The following is a 13,336-nucleotide window of genomic DNA, read 5'->3' as shown; positions in this document are numbered from 1 at the left end:
TAGACAAAGATGGAAATAGCTGTGGTCCTAATAGCCCATCAGTTTCTAGACATACATGGAATTGCATGACTTTTCCCTTTTTTGGCCATGCCCATGGCATGCATAAATTCCTGAGCTAGGGATTGACCCCATTCCACAGCAGCTATAGTGCCAGATCCTTAACCCACTGGGCCACAAGGGAACTCTGAGGTTTATTTATTTATTTATTTATTTATTTATTTTGCCTTTTAGGGCCATACGTGTGGCATAGGGAAGTTCCCAGGCAAGGGGGTGAATTGGAGCTGCAGCTGCTGGCCTATGCCAAGCCACAACCACAGCCATGTGGGATCCGAGCCACGTCTGTGACCTACACCATAGCTCATGGCAACTCGGTATCCTGAGCCCACTGAGCAAGGCCAGGGGTTGAACCTGCATGCTCATGGATACTAGTCAGGTTTATAACCCACTGGGCCATAAGGGGAACACGATGACATTTTTATTTTTATTTTATGTTTTGGCTGTGGCATTCCCTGGCTTGATCTGGGATGTCAGTTCCCATACCAAGGATTGAATGCAAGCTGCAACAGTGAAAGCACTGAGTCCTAACCACTAGACCACCAGAGAGCCTCCCTTATGACATTTTTAATAGCACATTTTTTTTCTATAAAAAGTAATACAACTTTATGTAATTTTGTCTTTTGTCCTTTTTATAAAAGGGCTGCACCTGCGGCATATGGAGGTTCCCAGACTAGGGGTCTAATCAGAGCTGTAGCCACCGACCTACGCCAGAGCCACAGCAACACCAGATCTGGGCTGCATCTGCAACCTATACCACAGATCCTGGATCCTTAACCCACTGAGCAAGGCCAGGGATCGAATCCGCAACCTCATGGTTCCTAGCCAGATGCGTTTCCGCTGCACCACAATGGGAACTCCAAAAAGTAATACAACTTTATTACTAAACATTTGAGAAATAAGGAAAAGAGAGAACAAACACTAATTCTGTCATACTAATATTCTTATCTTGGTAAATTTGTTTTCAGCCTTTTCTCTATCATATTTGCACAATTTTAAACTTACTATACATACGCCTTTTCACTTATCGTCTGTACTTTTCATGTTATAGGGTAAAATAACAGGAACTCTTTTTGTAAGAAGGAAATTTTCAAACATACTAATTACATAAAGTAATGAGAATAGTGCATAATAATCCCCCACAAACCCATTATTCCACCTCAACAAATATCAGCACATGGCCATCATATTTTGTTTCTCTTGTGAACACTTAAGCATGTATCTTTAAGATATAAGAAGTCCTACTAAACTGAGGATTCTGGGTGTCAATAATAGTCTGGATAGGTGAGGTAAAACTGCGATAAGCAGAGTTCCCGCTGTGGTGCAGTGGCATTGGTGGTGTCTCTAGAGTGTTGGGATGCTTGTTTGATTCCCGGCTCGACATGGTGGGTTAAAGGATCTGGCGTTGCCACAGCTGCCACGTAGGTTGCAACTGAGGCTCAGATCTGATCCCTGGCCTGGAAACTCCATATGCTGCAGGATGGCCAAAAAAGAAAAAACCAAAAATGAAACAAATTGCAGTAAGCAATATATGAGGAATCTGGCTCTGCTGTTATTATCTGGGAAGCAGAGTGGGATAGGACAAAGAACATGGGCTTGGAGTCAGACCTGGGTTCATTTCCTGACCTTGTCGTAATAATACTAACAATAATGATAATACAAATAATTACCAATTATTGAGCATACTGTGTGCCAGATACCATACTAAGGATTTTATATATGTCATATATAAATGTCATCTCATTTAATTTTCACAGTAACCTTGCAACATAGGTTTATGATCTCCATTTTCCTGGTGGAGAAACTAAAGTTGAGAGAAGGTAAACCCAAAGCCTGTGGTCAGGCTAGGTCTGTCTCTGTGTTCTTTTTTTCTTTCTGTTGTATCATGGTTATTGTCTTCTATCTCCAGCCATTCTCCCAAGTTTCCTAGAACCCCCTGCCCAGTTGGTAGAGGCAAGTCCTCTGCTATTAGATATGGTTGTTAGGTGCACTTGTGGAAATGGTCGAGAAGCACTGCTCTAAGGCCATTGGTTCATAATTCATCACCATATACTCTCCCATTGTTATGACACAGACTCTTCAGTAATAATCTGAACTTATGTATGTATATGATTATAATACAAAAGAATGCCTCAAAGATCAATTCGGTAGTTCATGTTTTCATTGGTTACTGATTTCCTTTCTCAAAGTTTTCAGAGTGAGGGCATTTAGCTCTTCTACTCATTCATCTTTTTTTTTTTTTTTTTTTTTTCCTCCCAACATTGCCTTTTTACAGAATTTGAATTCTTATACAAATGGAGCATATGGCCCACCATACCCCACTGGCCCTGGCACAAACCCTGCCTCCTACTCCGGGGCTTATTACACACCCGGGTATGCTCAGACCAGTTACTCCACAGAGGTTCCAAGCACTTACCGTTCACCTGGCAACAGCCCAACCCCAGTGTCCCGTTGGATGTATCCCCAGCAGGACTGTCAGACTGAAGCACCCCCTCTTAGGGGGCAGGTTTCAGGATATCCTGCTTCACAGGTGAGCATGTTTCTGTGGTGGTTTTATTTGTTAGTATGAATGAATGGTACCAAGTTTATTTCTCTGTTTACCTCAGGAGGTGAGGTTTATATTTTTTTTAATATTCTGTGAATGATCCCATGTTTTTCTCTGTTCACTTCAAGGAGAGTTCTAATATGTATTTGTGCTTCCTTATAGCACATGGATCCATTTATTTATAGTATCTGTGGGCAGACCTTGAATTTAGGTCCTATTCCTTCTGAGTTTGATCATCAGCAGATCTGCCCCTGGTAGCTTTGGAACCTGGCCTTTTTAGGCTTGGAGAAATTATTGCACCTAGTTAGAGATGCTACAGGTTAGCCCAGTAACAGCAAAAATGTACTCCGTTAAGCAGAGAAGAAGCATCTCAGAATCTATTTACACTAGAACATTTTCTTTAAAGTGCTTTTTAGCAGTGACCAGCCTATTTCCTTCCTCTCAATCCAGAACCCTGGAATGAGCGTGCCCCACTACCCTTATGGGGATGGTAACCGTAGTGTTCCACAACCAGGACCCACCGTGCGACCACAGGAGGACGCATGGGCCCCTCCTGGCACTTATGGAGTGGGAACCCGCTACCCATGGCCTGCAGCCTCGCCCTCAGCACCACCTGGGAGTCTCTATGTGAGCGAAAGTGCTTCGTCATGGCCTAGCAGTGGCTCTCCTCAGCCACCTCCTTCACCACCACCCCCGCAGCCCAAGGTAGGAGACCTTCTGAACATTGGTCTTCTGATGTTTGGGTAACAAAGGAGCACAACGTGGAATTTGTCTGCATTGGTCTGTGTTAAATGAGGACTAATTTCAAAAAGTTGGTGGCTACTACCCTATAGCTTTACGTAGCCCAGTTTCCTTTTTTAAAAAAATTTTATTCAAGACTTTATTTTTTAGAGGAGTATTAGGTTCACATCTGTTTTTAAAAGACATTCCTTTACTATGTGTTGTAATGCTATCTGTTAAACAAAATCAAAGACTGGATTTTATTACCTCAGTCTCCAGACAGAAGGCAAAACCAGTATGAAATTGCATGGTTTCATTAAGCCATAGACTCAGACAGCGTTTGCCTGTGGCTAGGTTCCTTTTCAAGATTTGTCTTAAGGGTTTCTCACTTTAGGGGAAAAAACTATCTATTTCCTATTTATTAAGTCACTGGACGGATTGTGAGGTAGTAAGGATAGATTATGAGGTCTTCATGATGATGACCTGCCTGAGGATAGATTCTAGCCTTTATGCTCAGGAATTATCTGCCTCTTGTCTTTTTAGGGCTGTGTTTTTCTCAAAATGATTAAGGAGGGCTTAAGAGTTTTATTGGTGGGTAATCTTTTCATCTACCTAGCTGGTCAGATAAAAGATGTGGGCTAACAAATATGATAGATTCCCATTAAAACAGCTTTTTTCCCCTCTTTGCTCTTCTGCTCCAAGGATTCCTCATACCCCTATAGCCAATCAGATCAAGGCATGAGCCGGCACAGCTTTCCTTGCAGTGTCCATCAGTACGAGTCCTCGGGAACAATGAACAGTGATGATTCAGAGCTTTTGGATTCCCAAGTCCAGTACAGTGCCGAGCCTCAGCTGTATGGTCATGCCAGCAATGAACATCCCAGCAATCAAGATCCGAGTAATAATCTTCCTGACGAGTGTTTATCTTCAGATGAAGGGACTCCCCCAAGTATTAAAAAAATCATACATGTGCTGGAGAAGGTCCAATATCTTGAGCAAGAAGTAGAAGAGTTCGTAGGAAAAAAGACAGACAAAGCATACTGGCTTCTGGAGGAAATGCTAACCAAGGAACTTTTGGAACTGGATTCAGTTGAAACTGGGGGCCAGGACACTGTCCGGCAGGCCAGGAAAGAGGCTGTTTGTAAAATCCAGGCCATACTGGAAAAATTGGAAAAAAAAGGATTATGAAGGGATTTAGAACAAAGGGGAAGCCTGTTACTAACTTGACCAAAGAACTCTTGATTTTGGTTAATTACCCTCGTTTTGAAATGCCTGTTGATGACAAGAAGCAATACATTCCAATTTCGTTCGCTATAAAACTTGAAAAACTGGTAAAGGACTTGGAAGAAAAGTTGGATTATGGGTTGTTTTCAATTTTCAGACCAATGAATGTAATAGGAAACTATGGCATTATCAATATTGTCAAGTAGACTCACCCCTTAAGAAATGTATGGGTATCTGCAAGCTGCTTCTTATCAGCAGGAGGGAAATACACTTTATGTAACAGGCTTATCAGAAACCTACCAGATAAGACTGGATACTATCTGAGACAAACAAGCTCTGTTTTTTTTTTAAACGTCTGGATTACTTGTCACATTTTTGTACATCGTGACGGCTTTCAACATACACTTTACGTGTAAATTACAGCTTGGACTTTAGCTTTCTTGGACCTCTGTTTTGTTTTGTTACTTGCAGTTCACAAATATAGTACTATTCTCTACTTCTTGGTACATTTTGTAGTAATATGTTTAATATAATTACTCAGGAGACTGTATTGACAGCCAGAGAGTATGGCAGTTCTGGTTGAATTTTTATCTTTTCACCACTTGAGTATATTGCAATGTGTAGTGAGTTCCTGAGGTAGAGTGTCTCCTTTTTTGTATAGATCATTAGGTTAGAGTTTTACCACTTCTGCTTTTCATGTTATTTTTGGAAGGTTAATTTGGTTAAAATGGCATGGGTATAGAAATGAAAATGTGGCCATTTTACTTTTTGCTTTTTTAATGGTATTTGGATGAAGATCCACTTTAAACTCCACCCCGCCCCCCATCTTTTTACTATAGCTGTTTCCATATGGAGCAACATGCTAAATACAAATGAAAAATTAAATGCCACAGCAAGTAGAAATAATAATTGCAAAAGTAATAAATACAACCGTTTGGGAATGCTCTTCTCCATCTAGAATATTAACTTCACCATCAGGACCCCTATGGGCAGATTTCAGCTCAGTTTATAGTAAGAAACAATGTGGGTAAAAGAGGATTCATGCTCAGGGAATGAATCAGCAGCCATAGCTAGAGTGAGAAATTATGTTCAGCTTTTGAAAGGTAGACCTGATGTTTATCTTTATTCCCTTGGAATAAATTGCATAGACAGTATTGCCTGTTTTTTTTTTTTTTTTTTTAAAAAGATGTTTACCACCGCTAATAACAGTCACATTAGAGTCAGATTTAAGGAAGGGATAATGAAAGATCTTAGCTGGGTTTGCTTTGGTAGCCCTATGCTACCACATAGAAGTGACTTAGGTAAGTTGCTTTTTACATCTGAAGTGGGTTCCAGTACACAATATCTATTATTGCAAAAACTGTTATTTCTTAATAAGATAGCCAACTGATAATTTTTTTTTCTTCACTGCCAGGCCTATTAATAAAATAAATATATTAGCCCTTCCCTCTCCTTATAAACAACACCAATACAATCATATTATATGATGAGAAGAAATGGTCGGGTCATGTGGTTGGTAGAAGTGATTTTATGAGATAATTTGGTGACAGTTTTTTTGTCTTTTTTTTTTTTTTTTTTTTTTTTGTCTTTTAGGGCCACTCCTGTGGTATATGGAAGTTCCCAGGCTAGGGGTCTAATCGGAGCTGTTGCTGCCGGCCTACGCCAGAGCCACAGCCACACCAGATCCAAGCTGTGTCAGCTCATGGCAACGCCAGATCCTTAATCCACTGATCGAGGCCATAGATCGAACCTGCAGCTTCATGGTTCCTAGTCAGATTTGTTCCCGCTGCACCACGATGGGAACTCCGTGGTGACAGTTTTATTCTAGGATTTTAAATTTTGGCCTAATAGAGGAATGTTTAAAAGTAAGCTTTTCTATAAAAATTTAAAAGTACTTGAAACTAAATATTTGGAAGGGGAAGAACCTTAAAACTAAGTTAGCAACCAGTGAGACAGTGACTAATTCAGGAGAGAAAACTGCTCTTTAACTGAGTGCCCCAGATACCAGTTTCCCTGGAGTCTTAACGTTATTTTCCTTGAAGTCTAAATAACATGTTAGACACATATATTCATATATATGTATGTTTTAAATTTTTAACAGTTATGTTTTAAATTTTGAGAATTTTAACTCTCCTGAAGTGTTGTAAAAACAACACTCTCCTGAACTGTTGTAAAAACAGTTCGTTTATACCCTTCAGTCACCATCCCCTTATATTAACATCTTACATAATTGTAGAACGTTTGCCAAGTTAAGAAAGTTGCCTTGATACAATGCTATTAACTAGAGAGTTTTGAAAGTAGAGATTTTCGTAATCTTTTCACTAAGGTCCTTCACTGTCTGGGGATCCAGTCTAGGACCCTGTCTTGCATTCCACTGTCATGGCTTCAAAGTGTGACATTGTGTCATGACCCCTGATGTGGTAATGAACTATTGGTGTTGTTTACCTTAATACCACCTAAGGTGGTGTCTCCTAGGCCTCTTGGTTGTAAACTTGCTGTGTTTTCCTTTGTAATGACTGAGTGTTTGCCAGAAATAATTCGAGCTATGCAAATGTCCTATTTGTGCTTAAACTTACCCACTCATTTTTCTATCCACTGGCAGACCTTGCTGGTGTCAGTTACTACTGTGGTGTTCCTGTGGTGGCTTTCTCTTTCTCTCATTCCTTCTACATTTATTCATTGGACTTCTGTGAGGAAGGGCTGTTGCTTCTGGGTTTATATTTTTAATTATAGTAAGACATTCAGGATAAGTACAAACTTAGAACTTAAAGGTATAAACCATGTTAAAATGATTCCAGATGCTAATATCAAGGAAAGAAAAACTAAATTGGCAGCCTGTTCCAGAAAAAAATAGTGAACTTAAAAAGGAAAATAGTATTCTTTTTTTTTTTTTTTTGTGGATTTGGTTGTTTTTGACAGTATCGACTCCAGACTGAATTAAAAAATTATTATTATTATTATTATTATTATTATTTTGGCCATGCCCATGGCACATAGATGTTCCTGGCCAGGGAGTAAACCCGTGCCACAGCAGTGATAACGCTGGATCCTTAATTCGCTAGGCCACCAGGAAGCTCCCATAAAATGTTTTGATATTTCACATCTGGACTTTTAAAAAGTGTCTATATTTATATTACTTTGGGGATAATTTTTGTCAAAATTGTAAATACGATTATCTAGATCTGGCATGTTAGACACAACTAAGTTTTCTTTATAGTTCCATATTGTTCCAAATATAAATGCCAATATAAATACTGAGACAAATAAGTTCTAATGAAGTATCAGCAGAATGGGCTATGCTGATTGCTACATTGTTGGTGGAGAATTCTTTTAAATGCTTTTAAAAATAGGGTTGGGAGTTCCTGTTGTTACTCAGCGGCTTAAGAACCTACTAGTATCCATGAGGATGAGGGTTCAATGTCTGGCTCAGTCAGTTAAGGATCTGGCGCTGCCACAAGCTGTGGTGTAGATCACAGATGTGGCTTGGACCTGGCATTGCTGTAGCTGCCGCTGTGGCTTAGGCCAGCAGCTCCTGCTCCAATTCAACCCCTAGCCAGGGAACTTCCATATCCCTTGGGTGTGGCCCTAAAAAGAAATAAAAATAGGGTTTTGAAAACGGTTCTTTAGTTGGTTAATATAATACCTTTAGAAGTAGGCAGTTCTTTTTGTTTTAAAGTTGAAGAGTATAGATTAAATTGGCATTAAAAAAGTTTGAGGGGGGATAGAAACTTGATGACTGAAGTTTTTCTTTTTCTTTTTTTGTCTTTTCTAGGGCCGCACCCGCGGCATATGGATGTTCCCAGGCTAGTAGTCTAATCAGAGGTGTAGCCGCCGGCCTACGCCAGAGCCACAGCAACTCGGGATCCGAGCCATGTCTTCGACCTACACCACAGCTCACGGCAACGCTGGATCCCCAACCCACTGAGCGAGGCCAGGGATCAAACCCGCAACCTCATGGTTACTAGTCAGGTTCATTAACCACTGAGCCATGATGGGAACTCCTGAAGTATTTCTTTTTCATCTTTTTTTCTTTTTAAAAAAGTTACAGGTTTAGAGACTCAATTCTCTGGAACTGAGGAATTTAAAGAGTCAGTTCTACAAAAAGGAGCATGTTTCTGTTCCACTCCCATTTTTCCTTCTACAAAAGTAACCCCTTTCAAGTTGAATTTAAAAAAAAATTATCTCTAGTTTTAAAAATAACGTAATTGTATTGCTTCTTCTTGATTTATCAATTTTAGCTCATTTCTGCTGATTTTCTGTTGTAGAGGAGGAAGATTAGGTCTGTTTCTCTGCCTCTACCAGCCCTCACCCCTCCAGTTTCTCCATCCAGTTATATGGTAATTCTGTTGTCAGTGACTAGACCATGTAAATGCTAACCAGAGCTCAGTCATACGGTAGACTGTGGTTACTTTCTCTTCCTGAACAACTCCTGGTTCTCCCTGGAGGGAATCATTTGTCTTATGTATTGTATTTGCTTATGTACTCATGACTCACTTGACCTCAGACCCTCCATCATTTGTCTGAATCTTCTCTTGAGATGCTGAGACTCCTGAGGAAGCTGTCCTGGCACCTTCTGACTGGAGAGCACGTTAGATCCTGGCGTGGTGTGGACTTTCATTCCAGGGGTTCTTTCCGCCTCTTTTGTTGGATTCTTCCGTCCTTCTCTTTCTTAGTTTATTCCCTCATTTTGGTAGAGCATGTTCTCCAGTAGCTTCCTGGAAAAGGGTGCATAGGAAATCACTTTTTTACATCTTGCGTATTTGAAAGTTTTCATGATCCTTTGTTTATTACTTGATTTTTCTTCTTGGAAGCTTGTAGGATATTTTTGTCTTCTCTGTTCTAAAATTTCCTTTCAGGATAATGATGGTGTGCATCTGTTTTTGTTCATTTTTCTGGGCACATTTATTCTGGAAACTCCTTCCCTTAAGTCCTTTAACATTTTCTTGGTTTCATTTGTTTGTTTTCCCCCTCGGCTACCTAATCTCTATTACATCTTTCTAGAGTTCCTGCTGTTTCTGTTATAGACATTTTAGACTGAGTCTTCGATATACTCATTTTTTCACCTTTATTTTTTGCCTTTTTGTTGAACTTTGTGGGAGATTTACTCATCTAGATCTTCCAGTTCTCCATTGACTTTTACATTTCTCTTTTAATTTCTAGGATTTTTGTTGTTCTCTGTGTTTTCTGTGAGACTCTGCTCTTGTTTGTGGTTTTAGCATCTTATATCTTTGAGGATATTTGTGATAATTTCTTTTTTTCTTCAGTAATGGATTGCCTCCAAAGTTGTTCTTTCCTTTCTTTTTTTTGATCTCAATCATGTTAGAGATATTTTTTCAGATGTCTGTTTGTTCTTGGTTGTGTTTTTTATGGTATTATTATACGGGAGCTCCCAAATTGCTTCTATAAAATGCTTCCTGACTATTCTGTTTATTATTTTTTCATAATCTTTCTTGGAGGGGCTAGTTTAAGTTGAAATTGGGGAGGATTATCTGGATAAATTTTTACTCCCCTGTGAAGACAGGAGGGTTTTGTACTCTGTGTAGTTTTCCTCACCAGGATTGGTGGGCAGTAGCACATTTGTTGTAATAAAATGTGAGGCAGAGGAGATGTGAGCTGCTGAGAAGGGAAAATTTAGGGATTTCTGAGATCAGAACACATCTTCTCTTAGCCAACCCTTAAATGTTCTTTTATTTTGCAGTATGTATATTTTATCCTGGTAAACTAATACCAAGGGTAGTACTGCCAGAGAAAATATAGGACTCTCGGTTACATTTAAATTTCAGATAGACAACAAATCAGGTTTTAGTATCAATATGTTCCAAATATTGCATGGGACATAATGCTACTAAAAATGACTGCTTTCCTGAAATTCAAAATAACCGGGAGTAAACAGCCTACAGTCTCTGTGGGGGATTGGTTCTAGGATCCCCCATGGGTACCAAAACCTGTGGATGCTCAATCCTTTATATGAAGTGGTGTATTGTTTGAAGATAACCTATGCACATCCTCCCTATACTTTAAGTCATCTCTAGATTAGTTGTAATACCTAATACAATGTAAATTGCTATGTAAATAGTTGCAAATAAAATGTAAATGCTATGTAAATAGTTGCTGGGTGTGGAGCAAATTCAGTTTTGCATTTTGGAACTTTCTGAAGTTTTTATTTTTTCTTTTCAAATTTTGCTTGAACCTGTGGATGTGGAACCCATGGATAGGAGTGCCAACTATATTGTATTTTTTAATTAAAGTTATATTTTGAGATCATTGTAAATTCACATGCAGTTTTATGAAATATCACGGAGCTTTCCTGTACCCTTCACCCAGTTTCCTCGAGTGGTAACATCTTGCCAAACTTTACTGCAATGTCACAACCAGGATTGACATCAATACAGCCAAGATAAAGAGCAGTTCCATCACCACAACTCTTCCTCCTGTTGACCTTTCACAGCCACGTCTGCTTCTCCTTTCCCACCAGACTAAACCCCTGGCGACCACTAATCTGTTCTCCTTTTCTAAACTTTGTCATTTTGAGAATGTTATATAAATAAAATTGTACAGTATGTAACCACTAGAGATTGGCTTTTTTCCCACTCAGCCTAATTCTCTCAACATTCATCCAAATTGTTTCCTGTATCAGTAGCTCTTTTTTATTGCTAAGTAGTAGTCTATGATATGGATGTACCACAGTTTGTTCAAACATTCACCTGTTGGAGGATATCTGGGTTGTTTCTAGTTTGGGGCTATTATAAATAAAGCTGCTAAGTACATTCATGTACATGTTTTTGTGTGGACATAGTTTTCATTTCTTTGGGATAAATGCCCAGGAGTGCAGTTCTGGATCATATGATACTTGCCATGTTTAATTTTTTAGGAAACTACCAAACTTTCCTAGAGAGACTTACCATTTTACATTCCCACTAGTAAAGTATGAGTTTCCTTACACCCTTGCTAGTATTTGGTGTTGTCACTTTCTTAAACTTAATTTTTTTTTTGGCCAAGGCATGCAGAAATTCTTAGGCTAGGATCAAATCAGCAGTGACAATGCCAAATCCTTAACCCACTGAGCCACCAGGGAACTCCAGTATTTTTTATTTATTTATTTATTTATTTTTATATAATTTATTTTATTTTATTTTTTATTTTTTGGTCTTTTTTTGCTATTTCTTGGGCCGCTCCCGCGGCATATGGAGGTTCCCAGGCTAGGGGTCGAATCGGAGCTGTAGCCACTGGCCCACACCAGAGCCACAGCAACGCAGGATCTGAGCCGCGTCTGCAACCTACACCACAGCTCACGGCAACGCCGGATCCTTAACCCACTGAGCAAGGGCAGGGACCGAACCCGCAACCTCATGGTTCCTAGTCGGATTCCTTAACCACTGCGCCACGACGGGAACTCCCAGTATTTTTTATTTTAACCATTTTGATGGTATGTAGTGGTATCCCATTGTGCTTTAATTTGCATTTCCTTAATGGTTAATGATGTTGAACATCTTTTCATGTGCTTATTTTCTATCTGTAAATTCTCTGTGAGATGTCTGTGCGTGTCTTTTGCCCATTCTCTAACAGGATTTATTTTAATAAACTTCATATTTTAGAATAATTTAGATTTACAGAAAATTGTAATACTAAGAATTACCACATAACCCACACCCTGTTATTGATGCCTTAAATGAGTGTTGTACACTTGTCACAGTTAATGGATCGATACTGATAGATTCTTATTAACTGAAAGTACATACTTTATTCAGATTTCCTTTATTTTTACCTAACACACTGTTTTCCTCTTCCAGGATCCCATTTAGTCATCACATCTTTTGTGGAGGGGCATATAGAGGTTCCCAGGCTAGGGGTTGAATTGGAGTTGTAGCCCCTGGCCTATGCCACAGCAACAGCAATATCAGATCTGAGCTGCATCTGTAACCTACACCACAGCTCATGGCAATGCCGGATCCTTAACCCACTGAGCAAGGCCAGGGATTGAACCTGCATCCTCATGGCTATTAACTGGGTTCTTAACCTGCTGAGCCACAATAGAAACTCCAAATCCTGTTAACTCTTAATCCTTGAATTCACACCTCTTTCACATTATATGTGACAAAATGGTTAGTATGCACAAAAACAATTCTGAGGGTTGAAGTATGCTGGTGAAAATGGGTTCCTGGACCCGATTCCAATGTGTGTGTTTTGGCCTCCCCACACCAACATGCAACCAGCAGCGTGTCCAAGAATTCAACTCAGTCTGACACTGTCTACCTGGAGACAGAATCAGATTCCACAGGTAAAGGGCTCCACTTTAGATGATAGTCACACACCTGGGTCGTTACCTGTCCTTCTGACTGACTGGCTATAAATCAGAGGTTCTCTAACTTCTTCCTCCTGGGCTTCCATTAATTTGCTAGAACAGCTTACAGAACTCAGGAAAAGCCATTTATTTATTAGATTAACAGTTAATTATAAAAGGCTATTAAAGGTTACAGAGCAGCCAGGTGAAGAGCTAAGTAGGGCAGGGCCTGGGGGAAGGGAGTGGGGCTTCCAGTGCCCTTTCCAGGGACACCACTTTCCCAGTCTTCCTGTGTTCCCTAACCTGGAAGCTCTCTGAACCTTGTCCTTTGCGCTTTTTTTTTTCTTCTTTTTTTGGCTGCCCCTTGGCATATGGAGTTGCAGGGATCAGACCCAAGCAGCTGCCTTGACCTAAGCCACAGCGTGGGCAACATCGGATCCTTAACCCACTGAGCTGGGCTAGGGATCAAACCTGCATCCCAGTGTTCCCAGTCCCAGTGTTCCCAAGACGCT

General features: G+C 39.9%; 1 protein-coding gene across 1 annotated transcript in view; it reads left to right on the top strand.

Annotated features, from left to right (window-relative positions):
- BAG4 (BAG cochaperone 4) overlaps window positions 1–11,318 on the top strand; it is a 49,232-nt gene extending 37,914 nt beyond the window's left edge. Inside the window, exons 3-5 of the mRNA XM_013984080.3 lie at window positions 2,330–2,584; window positions 3,050–3,304; window positions 4,022–11,318. Of these exons, the coding sequence (XP_013839534.2) occupies window positions 2,330–2,584; window positions 3,050–3,304; window positions 4,022–4,507 (996 nt within the window). The 3' untranslated portion in view covers window positions 4,508–11,318. The remainder of the gene's footprint in view (window positions 1–2,329; window positions 2,585–3,049; window positions 3,305–4,021) is intronic.
- Window positions 11,319–13,336: the final 2,018 nt, after the last annotated feature.

The sequence above is a fragment of the Sus scrofa genome, chromosome 15 (assembly GCF_054392235.1).
Source record: "Sus scrofa isolate SSC_HxYL_T2T_F1_AM1 chromosome 15, Sscrofa_HxYL_maternal_Yorkshire_Landrace_v2.0, whole genome shotgun sequence".
NCBI classification, from domain to species: Eukaryota; Metazoa; Chordata; class Mammalia; order Artiodactyla; family Suidae; genus Sus; species Sus scrofa.
The sequence above is the reverse complement of the archived record's forward strand: the minus strand, read 5'-3'. Positions and strand labels throughout refer to the sequence as shown.